Source organism: Salvelinus alpinus, chromosome 13, assembly GCF_045679555.1.
Source record: "Salvelinus alpinus chromosome 13, SLU_Salpinus.1, whole genome shotgun sequence".
Taxonomy (NCBI): Eukaryota; Metazoa; Chordata; class Actinopteri; order Salmoniformes; family Salmonidae; genus Salvelinus; species Salvelinus alpinus.
Window position 1 is genome coordinate 3579022 of NC_092098.1, and position 24867 is coordinate 3603888.

Below are 24867 nucleotides of genomic sequence, written 5' to 3' on the forward strand. Positions count from 1 at the left end.
GATAGATGTTCTTCTTCTCTGTTTTTGTTTTATTATTTCACTGCCATACTGTGTTCGATCTTGTCTAGCTATTTTGTCTCAAGAGGACCACAATGGAAATACGTCCCAGACTTCATTGTGTGTTATCCTCGATGATTTTATTCATGTGTATGTATGGCTTTTTCAAGTTTTATGTGTGCTTTTAGTTATAAACTAAACAACTAACTATCATGGTCCAAGCACACCAAGACAGTTGTGAAGAGGCCATGACAAAACCTACACCCCCCCCAGGAGACTGAAAAGATTTGGCATGGATCCCCAGATTCTCAAAAAGTTCTACAGCTGCACCATCGAGAACATCCTGACCGGTTGCATCACCGCCTGGTATGGCAACTGCCCGGCATCTGACCGCAAGGTGCTACAGAGGGTACTGCGTATGGCCCAGTACATCACTGGGGCCATGCTTCCTGACATCCAGAACCTAAACACTGCAGGAAGGCCCAAAAAATGTTAAAAGACTCCAGTCACCCGTCATACCCGTCATAGCGCCAAGTCTAGGACCGAAAGGCTCCTTAACAGCTTCTAACCCCAAGCCATAAGACTGCTGAACAATTAATCAAATGGCCACCCGGACTATCTACATTGACCCCCCCACCCCCTTTGTTTTTACACTGCTGCTACTCACTGTTTATTATATATGCATAGTCACTTTACAAATTACCTCCACTAACCTGTACCCCCACACATTGACTCTGTACCGGTACTCCCTGTATATAGCTTCATTATTGTTATGTCATTTTCTTCTGTTGAACTGCATTGTTGGTTAAGGGCTTGTAAGTAAGCATTTCACGGTAAGGTGTTATATATATAACCTGTTATATTCGGCGCATGTGACAAATACAATTTGATTTGATTGAGGTGAATTTAACAAGTGGCATCAGTAAGGGATAATAGCTTTCACATGGATTCATCTGGTCAGTCTATGTCATTGAAAGAGCAGGTGTTCTTAATGTTTTGTACACTCAGTGTATGTTATTGGAATTACTCAGTGGAATCTGCAAAACTTAAATTGGTATCTTGTGCTGGGCCACAGGTTTAATACAGAGTACTGGTGACTCTTTAATCCAGTAGGGTTTCTACTAACCAAATATGGTTTGTTTTTTGAGGTGGACTGTGTTGCAAAATAAAATCAAATAAAATCAAATAAACTTGAAATAAACTTGTACATATCTAGCAGCACTTTATTCTCCCTCCCCTCTATAGCCCCCAATGCAATAAACCTCTAATAGACTGTACATTGGATTCATATTGGCTTGTAGAGAGAAAGCTTGTCTACCTGTCTCAGCTAAAGTGTAGTGGGACATACTCAGTAGGGTCTCTACTAACCAAATATGGTGAGGGGGACTGTGTTGCACGGCCTACTGCTGGCTTTTCACTGTGGAGGGGGTGGAGAACGAACTGCTGCTGGGTATGTGCGACACAGTCCCCCTTCAAAACTACACATATTTGGTTAGCAAGGACCCTAATGAGTGTTTTCCACCCCACTTTAGCTGAGACAGGTAGAAACGTTTTCTCTCTATAGCCCAATATTCTCAACATAGCAATTACAACATAGTATTTTTTTCTTCATTATTGGTCTGAAAAAAAGTTTTTAAAAACACAGTTTTTATTTGTTTTCACAGATTACTTAATGTATTTTCTTGCACATTAAAAATGGCCATTGATTAAAATTCAATATCATTCGAATGAGTTATCCACATTGCAATGTTGTGAAATGCGGGCTTTTATTTTGAAGGTTTCAACATTACCATACGAAAGTGACGTAATTGTTTGTGCTGCTGGCAAAATACTAGTATTTGTGACTGACTCCAGCTGTGCTTGTATGTTGCTGGTCGTTTTGACTCTTATCACACCACTTGTTCCTGTCGTCGACGTTTTGCTGATGCTAGGTAGTGAACAGTCAGCCAGCTACTGTATCTTTGAGAGAAGAGAATGGCGAGTGCAGATGTAAGACAACTTTTCGATGTGTCTCTTTATTAAAACTGTTGATGTAGCTAAACTCGTCCACGTTTGGCTTTGTGTATGTCCAGGGATTGTTTTCATTGCGCTGTGCAGTCAAATCAGCTGTCCAGAAGCTTGGACAACATGGGTCTTCTCTTGGTTAAATTAATGCTAGCTTGTTGGATCTAGTGGTTCTTCTTCAACGAAAAGCAGAGCTGACAGGTTTCAATGTTGTTTGCTAGTTAGCGGCTTTGTGTAAATTTGGAGACAAATGACACTGCCTATGCTGTCGGTGTATTTGTATATCTGTTTTTCTGTCTGTCCTGGCTTTTTTGGTTTGTCTGTCTGCCTGCCCATGTCTGCCTGTCTGTCTTGATCAGGGGACTAAACTATGGGGAGGTCGATTCGTGGGTGACACCGACCCGATCATGGAAAAATTCAACGCATCCATCGCCTACGACAAGCGGATGTGGGACGCAGACATCCGTGGCAGCAAGGCGTATGCCAAAGCCCTGGAGAAGGCAAAGCTGGTCACTGCAGAGGAGCAGGACAAGATCCTACATGGGATGGACCAGGTGAATACACACGCACCAGTATATTTCAAAAAAATGTTTTTTAACTAGGCAAGTCAGTTAACACAATGACGGCCTACCAAAAGGCAAAAGGAGGGGGGCTTCGTTTAAAAAAAGTATAGGACAAAACACACATGACGAGAGACATGACGAGAGACACCACAGCATTACATGAAGAGAGACCTAAGACAGCATGGCAGCAACACATGACAACACAACATGGTACCAACACCGCATGGCAGCAACACAACATGGTAGAAGCACAAGACATGGTACAAACATTATTGGGCACAGGCAACTGCACAAAGTCAAGAAGGCAGACAATGTGGAAGACTACTAGACTGTACTGGCTGCATCAAATCAACATTATCCCCTAAAGTTTAAAATGCATCCACACATTAACCCACTGCATTTTACAATTGAATGGCCTTATTTTTTGGGTTATGGGGACTGTTGAATTTTGATCACACTATCGAACTCAACAAAAAATGGGAGTGAATGTGTCATAGCCCACCATGTTGGTTTTTTGGAGTTAATAGGTGACAGCTGAATCTGCCTTAGTGCAGAATTCCTCTCTGCATTCACACGTGCACGTCACGTTTTAATGTCACATGCATAAGTACAGTGAAATGCCTTTCTTGCAAACGCAAAAACCAACAATACAATAATCAATAACAATGTATTCATTGAAAAAAACAACAATAGAATAGTAAATAGTCAATAAAGTAAGTACCGCTTGCCTCACTCTGATGTTTGAAGTAAGCATACTATATAAAGGAAATATTTAAAAAGTCTGTTCCAATACCATATTTACATGTGCAGGGATACTGGAGTGATGGAGGTAGATATGTATAGGGGTAAGGTGACAAGGCTATATATCCTATACAGGATATAAGACAGAGTAGCAGCAGCGTGTATGTGAGTGTGTGTGTGTGTAGAGTCAGTAAAAATGTATGTGCATATTGGGGTGGCAGGTAGCCTAGTGGTTAGAGCTTTGGACTAGTAACAGAAAGGTTGCTAGATTGAATCCCTGAGCTGACAAGGTAAAAATCTGTCGTTCTTCCCCTGAACAAGGCAATTAACCCACTGTTCCTAGGTCATCATTTTAAATAAGAATTTGTTATTAACTGACTTGCCTAGTTAAATAAAAAAATATGTGTGAGTGAGAAAATGGAGTGAGTGTGACAGTGTGTGTGAGTTTGTAGGGCCCTGTGAGTGTTCATAGCGCAAATTTTCAAATAAAAGGTCAATAAAGATACAAGGTTAACTCAGATAGTCCGTGTAGCTATTTTGCTTAGCTATTTATCAGTCATATTGTTTGGGGATAGAAGCTGTTCAAGAGCCTGTTGTCAGACTTGATGCACCGGTTCCTCTTGCTGTGCGGCAGCAGAGAAAATAGTCTGTGGCTTGGGTGGTTGGAGTCTCACAATTTTCCGGGGCTTCTTTTCACACCGCCTGATATAGAGGTCCTGGATGGCAGGGAGCTCGTCCTCGGTGATGTACTGGGCTGTCCGCACAACCCTCTATCGCCAATGCGATCAAGGGCGGTGCTATTGTCAGTGATGCAGCCAGTCAATATGCTCTCAATGGTACAGCTGTAGAACCTTTTTAGGATTGGTGGGCCTATGCCTTCTTCACGATAGTGCGTGTTTTTTAAAAACCATTTTAAGTCTTTAGTGATTTGGACACTGAGGAACTTGAAACTGTCTAACTTCTCCACTGCCGCCTGTCAATGTGGATGGGGTTGTGATCGCCCTTCTGTTTCCTGTAGTCCACGATCAGCGCCTTGGTCTTGCTGACGTTGAGGGAGAGGTTGTTGCTCTGGCACCACACTGCCAGGTCACTGACCTCCTCCCTGTATGCTGACTCATTGTCGCCGGTCATCAGGCCTACCACCGTTGTCGTCAGCAAACTTATTAATGCTGTTTGAGTCGTGCGTTGCCACATAGTCGTGGGTGAACAGGGAGTGCAGAAGGGGACTAAGCACACACCCCTGTGGGGCCCCTAAGGGTCAGTGTGGCGGAGGTGACGTTGCCTACCCTCACCACCTGAGGTTGGCCCGTCAGGAAGTCCAGGATCCAGTTGCAGAGGGAGGTGTTCAGACCCTAGCTGTGTTCGAATACCCATACTAACCTAACTTACTGTATACTACATTATTAATGAGTAAATACTACATACTATTAGTTAATTTTAGTATACTTTTTAAACGAACGGTATCCTTTCAGTTGAGTGTACTAGCGCTTCGCATGTCTACTGGAATTTAATGATGTTGCTATGCAACCTCTTACTAGCATAACAAAATACTATTTTGTTACATTTTACGATTTCGGGTGTGTTCGTAAATTCAATCTGGAGTGCGTTCTGGGCATTCGGAAGTCCAGAGCATTGTCACATTGTCCGTTTGAAAATTCAGTGTTTCGCTCTCGAAGCGCGTCACTGGACGCTCTGGCCGAGGAGTAGGGTTGATCAGAGCGCTATTTCCTCACAACGGCAGTCAAGCACCCAAGCTAACTGGCTAATGTTGACTAGCTTGCTAGCTATTTCTATACATAAATGAGAGAACACCTCACTTGGACCATTTTACTCGCCCTAGCAGAGCTGGTTAGGCTGTTTTCATGTTATCCAGAGCGTCGGTGACAAACTGTGCTGCTGGCAACAATTTAATTCCGCTTTTTTTTGCTGACTTTTACTGACACCGGCCATATATTCAATGGATGTTGAGCGTTCGTAAATTCATCAGTTATGCTGCGCTCTGGCACACTCAGACGAGAGTGCTCTGAAATCGGAGTAGATAGCCAGAATTAACAATGTCCATTGAGAACGCACAACGACTATACTACTTAGCTTAGAATGACATGAATAATCAAGTCAATAAACCTTGGGTAATTCATTAGATTATAGTTAATATATTGCCTCGCAAGTTTGCTGTAATGCTATGCGGTTCGTAAGGATAGCGTAGCTAACAAATTGTCAGCCAACAACATGTAACGTAACTTATTTGCAAAGTCATTACTTTGTTACATAGCTCAACATTTCCTAAACATTTGTCATATTTAAAGTAATGAATTTGTCTCCGCTCTCGTCGGACTTTGGCTGCATTTTTTCCGCCATTTCCTTCGAATCGGAAAACATTGTGTGGCCGAGCCCATTTTTCAGAAGAATTTCATTATGGCCCCTAAAAGCACGGAAATAGTGTCCACTACTTGTATACGGGAACTTTTGGCATACTAACTAAAGCCATACTATGACCAATAAGCTTACTACATACTCAATTTACGTCACAAATATTACGCTTAGTGCGGCTAGTATGAGTATTCAAACACCGCTCCAGAGTCCTAAGTTTGGAGACGAGCTTAGAAGGGACAATGGTGTTGAAAGCAGCGCTGTAGTTAATGAACAGCATTCTCACAAAGGTATTCCTCTTATCTAGGTGGGTGAGGGCAGTGTGGAGAGTAATTGAGTTTGCGTCGTCTATGGATCTGTTGGGGTGGTATGCAAATTGGAGAAAGTCTAAGGTGGCTGGGATGGTGGACATGTGTGCCATATTCAGCCTTTCAAAGCACTTCATGATTACAGAAGTCAGGCCGCCTATAGGGCGATAATCATTGTAGCATTAAACCTTAGAGTTCTTAGGAACAGGAAAGATTTGTGGTCATCTTAAAACGTGGGGGACAAGGAGAGGTTGAAAATTACCATGAATATGCCTGCCAGCTTTTCTGCGCATGCTCTGAGAATGCGCCCTGGAATACCGCCGGTGCCCGTGGCCTTGCGGGTGTTGAACTGATTAAAGACCCTTCTCGCGTCGACCTCGCAGGGCGAGATCACCCAATCCTCTGGGTTGGTAACGGCCCTCATACCCAGCTCAATGTTGTTGTCAAAGCAGGAATAAAATGCATTAAGTTCGTTTGATAGAGGGCCATCTTTGGGCAGATCACGGTTGGGTCTTCCTTTGTAATCCGTAATGTGACGTTGCATCGGAGCATGTGTACCTTATTCCTATAGTGTCCTTTTGCTCGTTTGATGACTCTGCAGAGGTCATAGCGGGACTTCATGTATGTATTCCTGTCTTCGGCAGTAGCATCGGGGTTGTCTACGATAGCTCTGTGTGAGGTGGAATGTATAACAGCAGTCATGATAACAGCTGAAAACCCCTCGGGAGGTAGAATTCCACTGCGCTGGAATTAGCACACCATTTTATATAGAGGCAAACCACCCCCCCCCCTCGATTTCCCCGACTCCACTTTCCTGTCCGCCCAGTGAATGGAGGATCCATCGATTTGGATAGCCATGGGGGGTGTCTTGTCTGTGGGCCATGTTTCTGAAAAGCAAAGAATAATGCAGTTCCAAGAGTCCTGTTGGTAGTAAATCTGCGATTTGGTCATCCATCTTTTTGTCAAGTGACTACATTAGCCAGTAGAATCACCTTAATCTCACAAGGTTCCCCCCTCTCTTGCCTCTGTAACGCCGGTATTTCATCTTGGGTAGGCCGAAAATTGGTTTGGATTTATAGCGAGAGCCCAGGGCAGATGAGTCAGAGTAGAAGAATGAATTGGGGTAACTAAACTGCCGATCTGATGTTCGAGTTCTTGTCTGTTGTAAGAAATAATAGCGGATATATTTCGTAAAAATAAACAACAAAATAGCAAAGTTGGGTCAGAGCTTGCAAAGCGGCAGCCATCCAGTACTGCGCCTCTTCAATGGCTTAATAGTCATGTGACAGTTTAGATGCCAAACAACCGTTTTGTTGAAGTCATTCACTCATTATAATCGAACAACAGGGTTGCCTTGGTTGCTACTTGTTAGACACTTGCATAAGTGTTCAATATTGTAAAATTGGTACCCCAATGAGTTTAAAAGTATATTGCCCACAATTTGTGTACCCCCAAGGGTCCATAGGTAACTCAAACCCAGCTCACACGCTGGGTCAAAAGATGAACCAAACTTCACGTACGGATGTGCGTGCGTGTGTTTCAGATCCATGATGAATGGGCCAAAGGTGTTTTTGAGGTCAAGCCTGGAGATGAGGACATCCACACAGCCAATGAGCGCAGACTAAAGGTGAAGTGTGTGGGGGGGGCTAACCTTGAATCATCAACTCTGAGTGCTGGCTGAAGATTGTAACAATATTCAATTCCGGATCTGTGATTGTCAGAATTAACGTGCATTCGGAAAATATTCAGATCCTTTGACTTTTCCCACATTTTGTTGCATTACAGCCTTATTCTAAAATGTATTAAATTGTTTTTTTCCCTCATCAATCTACACACAATACCGCATAATGACAAAGCAAAAACAGGTTTTTATAAATGTTTGCAAATGCATAAATATCCCATTTACATAAGTATTCAGACCCTTTACTTAGTACTTTCTTGAAGCACCTTTGGCAGCGATTACAGCCTCGAGTCTTCTTGGGTATGATGCTACAAGTTTGGCACACCTGTACTTGGGGAGTTTCTCCCATTCCTCTCTGCAGATCCTCTCAAGCTCTGTCAAGTTGGATGGGGAGCGTAGCTGCACAGCTATTTTCAGGTCTCTCCAGAGATGTTCGATCGGGTTCAAGCCCGGGCTCTGGCTGGGCCACTTAAGGACATTCAGAGATTTGTCCCGAAGCCACTCCTGCGTTGCCTTCGCTGTGTGCTTATGGTTGATGTCCTGTTGGAAGGTGAACCTTTGCCCCAGTGTTGGGTCCTGATCATTCTGGAGCAGGTTTTCATCAAGGATCTATCTGTACTTTGCTCTGTTCATCTTTCCTTGATTCTGACTAGTCTCCCTGTCCCTGCCGCTGAAAAATGGATGGTGCCTGATTTCCTCCAGATGTGCATCTTGGCATTGAGGCCATTGTTCAATTTTGGTTTCATCAGACCAGAGAATCTATTTTCAAACTCCAAGTGGGCTGTCATGTGCTTTTTACTGAGGAGTGGCTTCTGTCTGGTCACTACCATAAAGGCCTGATTTGGTGGAGTGCTGCAGAGATAGTTGACCTTCTGGAAGTTTCTCCCATTTCCACAGAGGAACTCTAGAGCTCTGTCAGAGGAACCATCAGGTTCTTGGTCACCTCCCTGACCAAGGCCCTTCTCCCCCGATTGCTCAGTTTGGTCGGGCGGCCAGCTTTAGGAAGAGTTTTGGTGTTTCCAAACATCTTCCATTTAAGAATGTTGGAGGCCACTGTGTTCTTGGGGACCTTCAATGCTTCCAAATTTGTTGGTACCCTTCCCCAGATCTGTGCCTCAACACAATCCTGTCTCGGAGCTCTACGAACAATTCCTTCGACTTTGTGGTTTAGTATAGTTCTGACATGCACTGTCAACTGTGAGACCTTATACAGACAGCTGTGTGCCTTTCCAAATCATGTCATATCAATTTAATTTACCACGGCTAGACTCCCAAGTTATAGAATCATCTCAAGGATTATCAATGGAAACAGGACGCACCAGCGCAAAATTGAGTCTCATAGCAAAGGGTCTGAATACTGTAAGGTTTTTCTGTGTTCTATTTTTAATACATTTGCAGACATTTCTAAAAAGCGGTTTTCACTTTGTCATTATAGGGTATTATGTGTAGATTGAGGGAATAACGTAACGTGGAAAAAGGAAGGGGTCTGAGTACTTTTCGAAAGCACTGTATATATATGTATTATATTTCTCTGTGTGTGTGTTTTATCAGGAGCTGATAGGTGAGGCAGCTGGGAAGTTACACACTGGTAGGAGCAGAAATGACCAGGTAGGTATGATGATCTGCTGTGAATACACGTTCTTTGCCTGTTTTTTGAAAGAGAAGTAACTAGTGGAGTTTTGAGATTGTTCAATCCTGCTGTGTTTTATTGGTTGATGATTGGGTCTCAGACATGGTTCTGTGTTTCTATTGGTTGATCAGGTGGTAACAGACATGAGGTTGTGGCTGAGGGATGCTATCTCCATTCTTAAGGGAAACGCTCTCCAACTCATCACAACCATGGTGGAGAGAGCAGCAGTGTAAGTTTTATGTACAGGTAACTGACAAAATAAAGGAAACACTTCAGTAAATGAGGGATACACAGTATATTGAAAGCAGGTGCTTCCACACAGGTGTGGAATTAACATCCCATCATGCTTAGTGAAAAAACGGCTAGCTGGGTCTTGTCTGAGCGGTTGTCTTCTGAGCCCTCACTCGCTATGTACTTAATGCTGATTCATTGAGATTCTGACTTGCTACAGGCTGTCCGTGCAAGAACAATACTGATGCTTCTTAGTCCAGAACTTTAATGTATCTTCATCACTAACACACAGTATTAACACACACTCTTCAGTTATTTAGGAATCAACTTGTGGTTTTTCATAGATACACGCACAATCTTCCTAGTAAACACAGTCAACTTAGTCACCATACAAAATGTGCGTCTTCTTCTTTCGATGACTAAAAATGCTCAGACCTGGGGTGGGAGGGGTCCAGATGTGAATTTTGGCAAGCTGAATGACTGAAGCCAAAGGGCTGTGATGGATAGCTGAGATGGTGAGATATCACCCTAATGGGACTGTGAGGGAAAGTTGGGTAGAGAGGAGGGGAGCAGGTTGGCCTTTTGTACAGCTGCCCCAATATTTCGAAAGAGAAAATATTAACATCCACAAAAAGGCCTTGTGGCATTCCATTGGGTGGCCAAGGACTGTCTCTGCACTTCCTAAGCCCTGCCTGTCCTGCCTGACAGGACAAAGCACAGTCTCTAATGGGGTCCACAGGTCTCAAGGGGGAGCTTAGTGCTAGCGTGCCTAGTCCTGTCAGGCAGGGCTTAGGGGGTGCGGAGACAGTGTGGAATGCCTCAGGGGTGGCGGAGGGTCCTCTAGCTCAGCTGGTGCCAGGTCGCTGGGGCCCATCCTTGGGAGCTGAGTATGGTGCCGGAGGCTGACCACAGTTGAAGGAAGTATGTGGCACGCCGGCCACAACTGTCTTTGGCAGCTCACTGGCTGCTGCTCGGGTTGGTGAATCTGGCACCACTGCTGGAGGCGATGGCTCTCATGATGGAGCAGGTGGGGACCCTGGGCGAGGCTCTTCAGGGATCTGACGGAAGGGGTCAGCTGGGCCCCAGAGACGATGTCCGGTGATTTCCTGAGGGCCGGAGGGTATTTCAGTGCAGGAGGAAGGCGGCCTCCCAGAACTGGAGACGGCAGGCGCCCCGGGTCAGGGAACGGTGGGTCCCCCATGTCAGGGGGCTGAGGGCCTAGCTTTGCTACTTTGCTGCCCAGTTAGCTGGGTTGGATACTGAATCCCCACAAGGCTGCCGGCTAGAGCAATATGGACGCTGTTTTGACTGACTTGTCACACACATTACCGTCAACCAACACTATTAACATTTAGGGCCATGTATAAAAATGCTAGGCAAACCCAGTTGCCCGCTATTTTGGCTACCGTGGCTAGAAGTGATGTCAGTGATTTTGAAAGAGGGGTGATTGTTGGGGGATGTTTGGCAGGAGCTTCAGTGATAACCTGTTCACTGATGTTTCACGATATGCCATGGTCGTTTCAGTCACCAGATCTCAACCCAATTGAACACTTATGGGAGATTCTGGAGCGGGGCGTTTTCCACAACCATCAGCAATACACCAAATATTGGAATTCCTTGTGGAAGAATGGCGTCAAATACAACAAATAGAGTTGCAGACACTTGTAGAATCTATGCCAAGGATCATTGAAGCTGTTCTGCCGGTTCTTGGTGGACCAACGCCCTATTAAGACAAAATGTTGGTGTTTGCTTTATTTTTGGCAGTTACCTGTATGTATGCACGCACACACACACACACACACTATCATGTTTACCTATTGTCTTTTGATCTGCAGAGAGATTGACGTCCTGTTTCCTGGGTACACACACATGCAGAGAGCTCAGCCAATCAGATGGAGCCACTGGATTCTGAGGTACTATAGCCTCTCCTTCTGTTAAGCACCACTGCATATCTTTACAATGTTCCTAAATCCTCTGCTTGTTACTGAGTCACAGTTAAAAACAGGATTGAGGAATCAAATATTGATGGAATATAAAGTGAATGTTGTTTCAGTCTACAGAGCATACAGTGCCTTCGGAAAGTATTCAGAGCCCTTGACTTTTTCCACATTTTGTTAGGTTACAGCCTTATTCTAAAAAAAAAAACATTCCCCTCATCAATCTACACACATAATGAAGTGAAAAACTGTTTTTTGTAATTTTTTGCTTATTTATATAAAAAAAAAAAAAATGAAATATTACATTTTACATGGGTATTCAGACCCTTTACTCAGTACTTTGTTGAAGCACCTTTGGCAGCAAATGTATTTATATAGACCTTCTTACATCAGCTGATATCTCAAAGTGCTGTACAGAAACCCAGCCTAAAACCCCAAACAGCAAGCAATGCAGGTGTAGAAGCAAGCAATGCAGGTGTAGAAGCAAGCAATGCAGGTGTAGAAGCAAGCAATGCAGGTGTAGAAGCAAGCAATGCAGGTGTAGAAGCACGGTGGCTAGGAAAAACTCCCTAGAAAGGCCAAAACCTAGGAAGAAACCTAGAGGAACCAGGCTATGAGGGGTGGCCAGTCCTCTTCTGGCTGTGCCGGGTGGAGATTATAACAGAACATGGCCAAGATGTTCAAAAATGACCAGCATGGTCAAATAATAATAATCACAGTGGATGTCGAGGGTGCAACAGGTCAGCACCTCAGGAGTAAATGTCATTTGGCTTTTCATAGCCGATCATTCAGAGTATCTCTACCACTCCTGCTGTCTCTAGAGAGTTGAAAACAGCAGGTCTGGGACCGGTAGCACGTCTAGTGAACAGGTCAGGGTTCCATAGCCGCAGGCAGAACAGTTGAAACTAGAGCAGCGGCACGGCCAGGTGGACTGGGGACAGCAAGGAGTCATCATGCCAGGTAGTCTTGAGGCATGGTCCTAGGGCTCAGGTCCTCCGAGAGAGAGAAAGAGAGAATTAGAGAGAGCATACTTAAATTCACACAGGGCACCGGATAAGACAGGAGAAGTACTATAGATATAACAGACTGACCCTAGCCCCCCGACACATAAGCTACTGCAATTACAGCCTCAAGTCTTATTGGGTATGACGCTACAAGCTTGGCACACCTGTATTTGGGGAGTTTCTCCCATTCTTCTCTACAGATCCTCTCAAGCTCTGTCAGGTTGGATTGGGAGCATTGCTGCACAGCTATTTTCAGGTGTCTCCAGAGATGTTCGATCAGGTTTAAGTCCGGGCTCTGGCTGGGCCACTCACGGACATTCAGAGACTTGTCCTGAAGCCACTCCTGCATTGTCTTGTCTGTGTACTTAGCGTTGATGTTTTTTATTTATTTTTATTTTACCTTTATTTAACCAGGTAGGCTAGTTGAGAACAAGTTCCCATTTACAACTGCGACCTGGCCAAGATAAACCAAAACAGTGCGACACAAACAACAACAGAGTTACACATGGAATAAACAAACATACAGTCAATAATACAATAGAGCAAGTCTTTATACAGTGTGTGCAAATGAGGTAGGATAAGGGGGGTGAGGCAATAAATAGGCCATGGTGGCGAAATTATTACAGTATGGCAAATTAAACATTGGGGTGATAGATGTGCAGAAGATGAGTGTGCAAGTAGCGGTACTGGGGTGCAAAGGAGCAAAATAAATAACAATATGGTGATGACATAGCCAATCTGTAAATAGCCCATCCACTATGTGCAGTGATCTGTGAGCTTCTCTGACAGCTCGTGCTTAAAGCTAGGGAGGGAGATATGAGTCTCCATGACCTGTTGGAAGGTGAACCTTCACCCTAGTCTGAGATCTCTGTACTTTGCTCCGTTCATCTTTGCCTCAATTCTGACTCGTCTCCCAGTCCCTGCCGCTGAAGAACATCCACACAGCATTATGCTGCCACCACCATGCTTCACCGTAGGGATGGTGCCAGGTTTCCTCCAGACGTGATGCTTGGCGTTCAGGCCAAAGGGTTCAATCTTGGTTTCATCAGACCAGAGAATCTATTTTCAAACTCCAAGCGGGCTGTCATGTGCTTTTTACTGAGGAGTGGCTTCTGTCTGGTCACTACCATAAAGGCCTGATTTGGTGGAGTGCTTCAGAGATAGTTGTACTTCTGGAAGTTTCTCCACAGAGGAACTCTAGAGCTCTGTCAGAGGAACCATCAGGTTCTTGGTCACCTCCCTGACCAAGGCCCTTCTCCCCCAATTGCTCAGTTTGGTCGGGCGGACAGCTTTAGGAAGAGTTTTGGTGTTTCCAAACGTCTTCTATTTAAGAATGATAGAGGCCACTGTGTTCTCGGGGACTTTCAATACATCCTAATTTTTTGGGGACCCTTCCCCAGATCTGTGCCTCAACACAATTCCTTCGACCTCATGGCTCTGTTTTTGCTCTTTATATAGACAGGTGTGTGTGACTTTCCAAATCATGTCCAATCAATTGAATTTACCACATGTGCACTCCCATCAAGTTGTAGAAACATCTCAAGGATGATCAATGGAGACAGGATAAACCTGAGCTCAATTTCGAGTCTCATAGCAAAGGGTCTTAATACTTATGTTAATAAGGTATTTCTGTTTTACATTTGCAAACATTTCTAAAATTTTGCTTTGTCATTATGAGGCATTGTGTGTAGATTGCTCAGGATTTTTTTTACATTTCATCAATTTTAGAATAAGGCTGTAACGTAACAAAATGTGGAAAAAGTCAAGGGGTCTGAAGACTTTCCGAAGGCACTGTATGTTACCCCATTTCAGGAAGCTGGGCGTTAGTCGCACGTCACTACTTCAAAGGAAAGGTATTTGGGCAGAAATGCCTTTTAGAACATGTGAACTTCCATTTGCCTTAATAACAAATGTGTATACCGTCTGTAGTTACAAATAAAATTGTTGAATTATGAGCCTAGTTGGTTTAGCCATGTAAAAAGACCGGAACCTTCCCACTAGCCATGATTGGCTGAGGTAATGGATGGGCTGGACATGCCGAGAGATGAGTTCGGATTGATCTGACATGTAGCATGCTTCTCTCTATAACATGAGCTGTATGTGTAAAGTGTCGCTACTGCTCTCAACAACATTGCTGCCTTGAATTTAGCAGGCACTATAGATCAGTAGGAAAAAGTTGTGATGGACTACTTTCCGCGCACTGTGAGTGTGAACCGGAGTGACTTGACATATTGCTGGCCAAACAAGCTGTACAAACAAAATGGAAACGGTACAGGACGTCTTACTTAAACGGGTTTCAGTCTGCTGTGAAGCGTTCGACCCATGTATATTACTGAGTCTAGCTACATTTTCAGATATTATACATTTCACATTGTTTTTGGTCCGTTTAATTGCAAGTTAAAGCGTACAGCTAGCGAACGTTACCTTGCTGGCTCTCTAGCTAACGTTACGTGTAGGATCTGTGTAGTAATATTATTTATATCTGAGAAATCCATTTGCTTTGCTAGTTATATTATGGCCTAATATAAGCTAGCTATCCTAACGTTGAACCTAGTTGATTAGCTTTAGCTACCTGCATATTCATACTAGCGCATTTCATGCATGGTGGCTTGCCATGACAATCCCTTTTGTATTGCTAGTGGTAAGGGTTGGGATTATGGCTAATTGTTTAACTAGCTAGCTAAACATGTCTAAACAAAAGACTCCACAACACGAGATGATTACATGACCCATCAAGTTAGCCAGGTGTGTCTGGGGGTGATTATTGCCATCTATTGTATTTCATGAACATGTGTACATAGCTAGACAAAAGGGGAAAAAAGTATTTGATCCCCTGCTGGATAGCTCCCAGGTGTCTTTTATACAGGTAACGAGCTGAGATTAGGAGCACACTCTTAAAGGGAGTGCTCCTAATCTCAGCTTGTTACCTGTATAAAAGACACCTGTCCACAGAAGCAATCAATCAGATTCCAAACTCTCCACCATGGCCAAGACCAAAGAGCTCTCCAAGGATGTCAGGGACAAGATTGTAGACCTACACAAGGCTGGAATGGGCTACAAGACCATCGCCAAGCAGCTTGGTGAGAAGGTGACAACAGTTGGTGCGATTATTCGCAAATGGAAGAAACACAAAAAAAGTCAATCTCCCTCGGCCTGGGGCTCCATGCAAGATCTCACCTCGTGGAGTTGCAATGATCATGAGAACGGTGAGGAATCAGCCCAGAACTACACTGGAGGATCTTGTCAATGATCTCAAAGCAGCTGGGACCATAGTCACCAAGAAAACAATTGGTAACACACTACGCCGTGAAGGACTGAAATCCTGCAGCGCCCGCAAGGTCCCCCTGCTCAAGAAAGCACATATACATGCCCGTCTGAAGTTTTCCAATGAACATCTGAATGATTCAGAGGACAACTGGGTGAAAGTGTTGTGGTCAGATGAGACTAAAATGTAGCTCTTTGGCATCAACTCAACTCGACATGTTTGGTGGAGGAGGAATGCTGCCTATGACCCCAAGAACACCATACCCACCGTCAAACATGGAGGTGGAAACATTATGCTTTGGGGGTATTTTTCTGCTAAGGGGACAGGACAACTTCACTGCATCAAAGGGACGATGGACGGGGCCATGTACCGTCAAATCTTGGGTGAGAACCTCCTTCCCTCAGCCAGGGCATTGAAAATGGGTCGTGGATGGGTATTCCAGCATGACAATGACCCAAAACACACGGCCAAGGCAACAAAGGAGTTGCTCAAGAAGAAGCACATTAAGGTCCTGATGTGCCCTAGCCAGTCTCCAGACCTTAATCCAATGGAAAATTTGTGGAGGGAGCTGAAGGTACGAGTTGCCAAACGTCAGCCTCGAAACCTTAATGACTTGGAGAAGATCTGCAAAGAGGAGTGGGACAAAATCCCTCCGGAGATGTGTGCAAACCTGGTGGCCAACTACAAGAAACGTCTGACCTCTGACTGCCAACAAGGGTTTTGCCACCAAGTACTAAGTCATGTTTTGCAGGGGGGTCAAATACTTATTTCCCTCATTAAAATGCAAATCAATTTATAAAATGTTTGACATGTGTTTTTCTGGATTTCTTTGTTATTCTGTCTCTCACAGTTCAAATAAACATACCATTAAAATTATAGACTGATCATTTCTTTGTCAGTGGGCAAACATACAAAATCAGCAGGGGATCAAATACGTTTTTCCCTCACTGTATCTGGACCCTTTTAGTTTTGTTATTGCTACTATGCGAATATGCAAGTAACCATTTCACTGTACCTTTTACACCTTCTGTATCCTGTGCATGTGACTAACTTTGATTTTATTTTATATATTGTTTGTTTACCAGAGGTGGTAATGTGAAGAACAACATGACCTGCACCAAATTCAGATTAGGATATATGCCAAGGACTAGATCAATTCTATTTTTACTACATTCACCACTTAGTCTGGACATCTTGGGTTGTTTACTACCTTACTCACCCTGTTTAGCACATGGCCTCACATGTGAATTGTTAAAGATATAGGTGGGGCTAAGGCTTAGAAGGGTGTAAACGATGGTTAATAGGTGTAGACAAAGGAGAGCTCTCCAGTAGGTGTGCCAAAACATTCAAGTGCCATTTTCTCAAAAGTGGATTTACAAGTATGTCAACTTTCAAAGCAGAATTACTTTCCCATTGTTCTTCAACTGCAGTATATGATATACCATTTTCTCTACTTTTATCCAATGTAAAAAAACACGCTTTCAAATGTTGCAAATAAAAGGCAGAATCGAGGTGGTCGGGGGATGTTGTTAGTCTAAACATATTTCTATGATTGTTACCCAGTCATGCGGTGGCCCTGAGCAGAGACGTGGAACGGCTTCAGGAGATCAGTAGACGAGTCAACGTGCTCCCCCTGGGAAGGTACACACACACGAGCGTGTGCGCGCACACACACACACACGTCATCTGTGAGTTATAGTTATACTTTGTCTACTCTTGTTACCCAGTGGAGCAATAGCTGGAACTCCATTCAACATCGACAGGGAAATGCTGCGTCAAGGTGAGTCAACCTGCATAGATAATCAGCTCCTTTAAACATACATAACCTACAAACATATATAAGGAGCCGTGAACTCTTATGAATGGTTATAACAAGTGCTTATAAGGCAATATGTTAATTCATTATACACATGTTCCAAGACAGTGTCTGCGGTCCAAACACTTAAAAGACACACCCTATCCCCTCAGCCCTCAAATTAATTGGACACTTCTGATGACGTATCATGATGTCTGACGAGTATACACTTGCAGGGCAAGGGGCGAGGGAGGAAGGAATGAGTTTTAAATGGACCACCCTTGGGCGGAAATTCATCACTCGTTCATCCCGCGATGATTGTGTTTTCAGCCACTGGTAACTTGTGGGTGCTTTATATGCGCTACAGTCAATTATGAGTGCATGTCTACGTATATTAAATATATCATTATTAATATACGCCTACTGTATGATAGCTAGCAAATGAATTAGCTAACTAACGTTAGCCTGCCGAGCTGGAACTTTTGAAGAAGGAAAATATTTTATTTCTACAATTTCCAAAATATAATAACAAAAACACATTTACTTTTTACGTAGTGACAACATTTCTAACTAACTTGCATTCATTTTTACTTACACTTGTATGTTGACTTCTCCATTGATGTTGTTTTTAAGTTTTCGCGGACTTTTCTTAGCGGCTGTACAATCGTCGTGAATTGAATTATGGGGCGTTTCAGGCCCGGAGTGAACCTAATTGTACACTCGCAAAGCCGACTTAAAAACGAGGGCTGAGGGACTTACGTTGCAAACTTCCCTTGCTTGGCTAATCATTTGGACAACCCTCCAAGATGGGGATCCCCCCAAGGGCATAAGGCGAGGGTAAGTGGACGAGGCTGTGTCTTAAGTGTTTGGACCGCAGCCAGTGTTTTAGATTGATTGTGTCTTCTGTCTTTGCCCCTGTAGAGCTGGCTTTTGAGGACATCAGCATCAACAGCATGGACGCCACAGGCCAGAGGGACTTTATTGGTATGGTAACCACACTAGCTTTATTTCTATTCGGAGAAGACATGTAGATGTGAAGTTGAGAAATATTGGCATTAACCGACTGTCACTGCATTGCCCTGCTCATGCTTTGTCTCTCTCGTTTGCGAGCTCGCTGGCTCCACCCTCCCCTCCCTCTCTCAGCTGAGTTCTTGTTCTGGGCATCTCTGTGTCTGACGCACCTCAGTAAGATGGCAGAGGACCTGATGCTCTACAGCACTAAGGAGTTCTCCTTCCTCACACTCTCTGACGCATACAGGTGTGTGTATGATGACTGAACTCAAAACAATGTTCACCTTTTTTCCTTTGTTATATTCTAACAATCTTTCTCTCTGTGTGTGTAGCACAGGCAGCAGTCTGATGCCTCAGAAGAAGAATGCTGACAGTCTGGAGTTGATCAGGAGTAAAGCTGGCCGTGTCTTTGGCAGAGTAAGACCCCAACTGAAACACATTAGAACACCATTAGTTATGTTATAATAAGCAAGCATCCTTTATTATATTAATGGTATTATATCAGTGTGTGTAAACTAGGGATACCCGCTATATCGGTGAACATATCAGAATCAGACGATATTAGCTAAAAATGCCAACATCGGTATTGGCCCGATGTCTGTCTAGTTTACGCCAATGTGAAATACCGATGTCAAAGCTGACGTGCATACCTATATAACGTAGGTACATGACGTCCTGACGCCACTTAAAATTTTGCGCTGCACCCTCAACACAGCATTCCTAACCTTAGCCCACAATGTCTGCTGTGTGGATCGAGCAGTCATTTGAAAGAGTAAGAACATTTCAGCGAGACATCTCAAAGGTGAAATCCATTAACGCCAAGATATTGTCAAGGGCAATGAATTCCAATCAGCCATTCTCTGTCGTGGGTGATGTTGGCTTTCGCGACTGGTCGAGCACCGGTACACACTAACGTTACCAAGTGCGCTATTGTTAAGATGTTGCCCTAACGGAATTACACAGTAATAGCGTTACTGCTATTAGCTTCACGACATACTATGGAATGCCTTTTGGGTCTTTGCGTGTCAAAAAAGATAACACTATTTGACATTAACAGTATTTGAAACGTCAAATAACACATTTCTGTTATAGAATGTTGTGTGTTCTGAATTTCCACGTGCAAGACAAGCGCCACCACTACTATCAATAGCACTGCCAAAGCTGTACAAAAAAGCCTGCAAACATTGGCCACGAACGATGTGTTTACAATACCGCGTTGGTAATAAAGCATTATTTGTTAGACCGCAACTTCTGGGATAGCTAGCTAGCTTTGGCTAGGTACGTCGCTAGCACCAATACAACCAGCCTGAAAACAATGACCAGTAGGAACTGCAGTCATTTTCATTATTCTTAGCAATGATTTAGGAATCCTTGTGAGTAAGTATTAACTAGGTAGCTACTTGTTGTTCGCCTATTGAAATTGAATATCTTTCATGAAAATAAATAGCTAGCCAGATACTTAACCCTGTTGCCCAAAGCTAACGTTATAAGCAGCCAGCTAGCTTCATCTGGCTAGTGAGGCTCGACCTGACCGGGTTAGTCAGGTATCAGTCAGAGTAGACTGTTACCCCATGTCATTGATCCACAATCCAGTGAAATAAGTATGCCCCCAATGCAATTCTAAAGTATAATACATCCAGTGTGATTTCAACAGAATTGTAAAATTAACAAATTGTCTTTTGTTTATTTAAAAAAATATTTTTTATATAACATTCCAACCTCATTTAGCATGATCTATTCAATTATGGCATAGTGCTACTATTTGTGTTCATTTGCGTCACTGTCAATTACATACTTTTATTTTGAAGGCTAACCGCAAAGTCCACTATTGTGGCTAATCCTTATTGTCTAGCTTCACATAGATGGGTCCGACCACCATTAATCAAATAAGAACTGTTATAAATTAGTTATTTTAGATGACACCTAGCTATATAGTTAGCTAGCTAATTATAGCTACTGAAACAGATTTTGCTATGTTTTTGGGGAAGAACATTGTTTGCGTCCATGAGCTAGCTAGCTTTTTTTTTAATGACCAGCACTGTAGGTGCGCGAGACAACTTTACCAGCATCGTAGCATACGTATCGATGAATCGTTGTGACATATGAAATACGAGTGATAGTGTAATCAATGTGTAATAACTATGTAAAAAACGTATGAACGCCTTTAATTATTATGTGGCGTGCAGTCATATTCAGGTCCTGATTGGTCAGTGTTATTTGACACGTCAAATAGTGTTATTTGTATCTTTTTTGACATGCAAAGACCCGAACAGCGTTCCATAGAAATCCTGGTTGAGAATGAAACGACTGAACAAATGAACAACAAAACAGCACAGCAAATAAGTGAAAGAAATAGGTTTTGATTGATTGTTTTACTGGTGATGGGGACATAAGTATATGCCAACAAAATAACTTTTTGGTCAGTGTGTGTAACCTTTTATTTAACTAGGCAAGTCAGTTAAGAACAAATTCTTATTTACAATGACGGCCTACCCCGGCCAAACCCAGACGACACTGGGCCAATTGTGCGCCGCCCTATGGGACTCCCAATCACGACCGGATGTGATACAGCCTGGATTTGTACCAGGGACTGTAGTGATACCTCGTGCAGTGAGATGCAGACCGCTGCGTCCGTGTGTGTGTTAAGCATTCTAGCACAGTTAAATAGTTAAAAGGCCACAATTTAAATATTGGTTATCGGTATTGTTTGTTTTTTTGGCAAGGAAAATATTGGATATCGGTGTCAGACAAAAATGTCATATTGGTGCATCACTAGTGTAAACCTGTGCCCTGTCCTGTGTGTTTCAGTGTGCAGGCTTTCTGATGACCCTGAAGGGCCTGCCAAGCACATACAACAAAGATCTGCAGGTACAGTCACACGTGTGTGTGTGTGTGTGTGTGTGTGTGTGTGTGAGATAATTATCTCGCTCTCTGACACTATCTAGGAGGATAAGGAGGCCATGTTTGACTGCTATGACACGGTACACGCTGTGCTGCAGGTCACCACAGGTGTCATGTCCACTCTAAAGGTGAGATAGATGCAACACCTGACCCCATTCACCTTAGATGCTACACCCTAGTGCCCAACACTGTACACCTTTACACCCTTGTGCCCTACTTACTATATCCTAAACCCTTACACCTTAGTGCCCTACAACATCCTTCCCTCTAAGTCATTTTACAACCAATTTCTCTGACCTGTTTCCTGTATCAGATCAATCCCAGTGTGATGGAAGCTGCCCTCAGTCCTGACATGCTGGCTACTGACCTGGCCTACTACCTCGTTAGAAAGGGGGTGAGTACTAAGTATCCACTCAAACCAGGGATTGTGTTCATCACAATGATTGTATGGTTTGAAGTTAAACTGTTTCTGTGTCACAATTGTGGTATTAAATTCTCTCGCTCTCTCTCGCCAGGTGCCGTTCAGAGATGCTCATGGTATCTCAGGTAAAGCTGTGTTTCTGGCTGAATCCAAGAGCATTCCCCTGAACCAACTCACTGTGGAGGATCTGCGGACTGCCAGGTAAGCGCAAGCACGCATGCACACACTTCTTCATAGTAACACTCTTTTGGACCCCCCCACTCCTTATCTTTTCCACTTCACCCTCCCCTTGCTCTTCTTTCCAGCCCTCTGTTTTCCAGTGATGTGTCTGCAGTGTGGGACTACAGTAGCAGTGTGGAGCAGTACAGTGCCCCCGGTGGCACGGCCAAGAGTAGCGTGGCAGCACAGGTGGAGCACATGAGGACCTGGCTGAAGAAACAGGTCCAGTGACCTCTCCTCCTCACCGCTTACTTTTAATTTTTGACCCCAGCATCAACTTTTACAAGCAACATTAGTCAAATGGATCTCTGGGGTGTATCCTAAATTTCATTTTCACTTTGTCTCCCGATGACATCACATCCATGCATGTATGACTAAGTTATAATTTGATTAAAGTAGAAATTAGGATCGGTCCCCCAGTGGTTAAGAACCATTGTTTGCCTTCTAGAACAGTGTCTAATTTAGAAAACAATGGGTCCATTCTGTAGGACTGCCTTGTTGCGCAGGCCATCTAAAGTGCCTTTGAAATACCGGTAGATGCCATGGTTACCACTTTAGAAAGATTTAGAAAAAAGGGAGTTCAAAGCTTTAGTGCATTTAGATATATTATCCTCGATTGTAGTGATTTGTACAACTATACATTTCAGACAGTTCATACCATTTTGTCTTAATGTGTTGATGATTAATTAAATGTTGCATATTTACAAAATGTTGTCACTGGCTCTTCATGGAAGATACATATAGCGTGTTGACATAGAGGGCTAACCTTCCACTCAGTCGGAGAACCACTGTCATCATTCAGTCAGTCGTTATTGGAAGAAGAAAAAAAAGACCTGGCTGGAACGCCGCCATATATTGTTTGCTCTAGTCGAGAGTATTGCCCAGAAGATACATATTTCCCAGAAGATAAACATATTGCGTACGCCCTGTCTAATGCTTTCAGGTAATTGAGAAGTGTCTAGAGGTTGCTTTGGAATTGGACCTATCTTTGTCTGTGAGCTCCCTCAGTGCAGCAGCACTGAGGTGGGAAAAGTGGTGGGAAAAGTACCCAATTGTTATACTTGAGTAAAAGTGAAGATACCTTAATAGAAAATGACTAAAGTAAAAGTGAAAGTCACACAGTAAAATACTACTTGAGTAAGTCAAAGTATTTCGTTTTAAATATACTTAAGTATCAAATGTAATTGATAAATTATACTTAAGTATCAACCGTATAAATAATTTCAAATTCCTTATATTAAGCAAACCAGACAACACCATTTAAAAAGATATTTTTTTATTTACGTCTAGACAGGGGCACACCAAAATGGCTTCCAGCCATCCAGGACCTATATACTAGGCGGTGTCAGAGGAAGGACTAAAAAAAGTGTCAGACTCCAGCCACCCAAGTCATAGACTGTTCTATCTGCAAGCTCTATATGATTGAATATTCTGTGAGAAGTGCCTCACATTGTGATTTGATAGGATAGGAGCTTCATGATATTATTCAGGGACAATAAAACCGGATGTCCGAGATGGATCAGGTTGAAGGCCCAGTGCAGTCAAAAACATTTTATATATAATGATATGATAATGCCCTTTTAATGTAAGAGGTGTTTGAAAAGACTGCTTGGTGGAGTGGAGTTTTGATGGAGATATGATTTGATGTTGAGCTAAAAATGGCTACTTTGGACATTTTAACCAGTCACAAAGTAATGATTGATATTACAGCATGAATGAGAATCAATGCTCTGCATGAATAGGTTGAAGAAAGACAAGTGTACACACACAAACTGAGGACAAATCAGAGGTTACACAAACACTAGGAATAATCATGGGACCGTTAGACTTGGTCATTACAGTTATTAACTGTACTATGTCCCAAATGGCACTCTATTCCCTAATTAGTGCACTACATTTGACCAGAGCCCTATGGGCCTATAGTGAATAGGGTGCCATTTTGGATACACACAGAGTGCAGTAATGACTGAGGGAGTATTGTGGCTTTAATAATGCTCTCCTGTAAGAAAGAACAGCCAAAACTCTTCTTTCTTCCGGTCACACCCGAGACTCTTGCCACCATCCTCGTTAGATAGATAGGCAAGCAAGCAGACAGACAAGCATGCAGGCAGACAAACCGACTAGCAGACCACAGCTTTCCCAGATTATGAGGATCATAAATATTTATTTAGATAGTATCAGCTACAGTTAGATGTACAGATGTGTGGGATATTGACATACAGTACTATTACCATATAGGAGTAACCAAGATATCAAACTTCAACACCATACTTCGTAACAGAATTCTTTAGTCTTTTTGCTATTCAAGTCCTGATTTATTTCAGAAATACACAACCACACCAACATCAAATGTCTTACCTGAGCAGTGGGTGAGAGTGGAGAGGTAAAGCGCAAAATCCATGACTACCACTTACACACACTCCCAGGAGCCAAATAGAGGCACACACTAATGAAACACACTCACACACTCTCTGACCCTCCACCTGATTAGACAGGGAGGGAGATGGAGATCAACAAAGGGAAAGCGAGGGAGAGAGTAAAGAGAGAGGGGGTAAAGAGAACGAGCGAGAGAGAGGTGGAGAGAACTAGCTGCAGGTTTCTTCAAAGTTGTAGTTATAGCAACACCTACTGGCCATATTGTGTACAGTTATAGCAAACCACAATAATGAATGTCCTTTTGACTATTTAGAAAACCGATCATCCGATATTCCTCTCATTCCCTATAAATAACACAACGACAATAAGTGAAGGACATAAAAACTGATTTATTACAAATCAAATCTCGATAG

The 24867-nt window shown here is 43.2% G+C and overlaps 1 protein-coding gene across 1 annotated transcript; it reads left to right on the top strand.

Annotated features, from left to right (window-relative positions):
• Positions 1–1798: 1798 nt before the first annotated feature.
• On the top strand, positions 1799–22787 carry asl (argininosuccinate lyase). Its single transcript, XM_071337473.1, has 16 exons — positions 1799–1986; positions 2361–2555; positions 7527–7610; positions 9216–9272; positions 9426–9523; positions 11361–11438; positions 17295–17372; positions 17459–17511; positions 18448–18510; positions 18670–18784; positions 18870–18954; positions 21346–21405; positions 21483–21566; positions 21752–21832; positions 21954–22060; positions 22165–22787. The coding sequence occupies exons 1-16, from the start codon at positions 1972–1974 to the stop codon at positions 22307–22309; spliced, it is 1398 nt and encodes a 465-aa protein (XP_071193574.1). The 5' UTR covers positions 1799–1971; the 3' UTR covers positions 22310–22787.
• The last annotated feature ends 2080 nt before the right edge of the window (positions 22788–24867 follow it).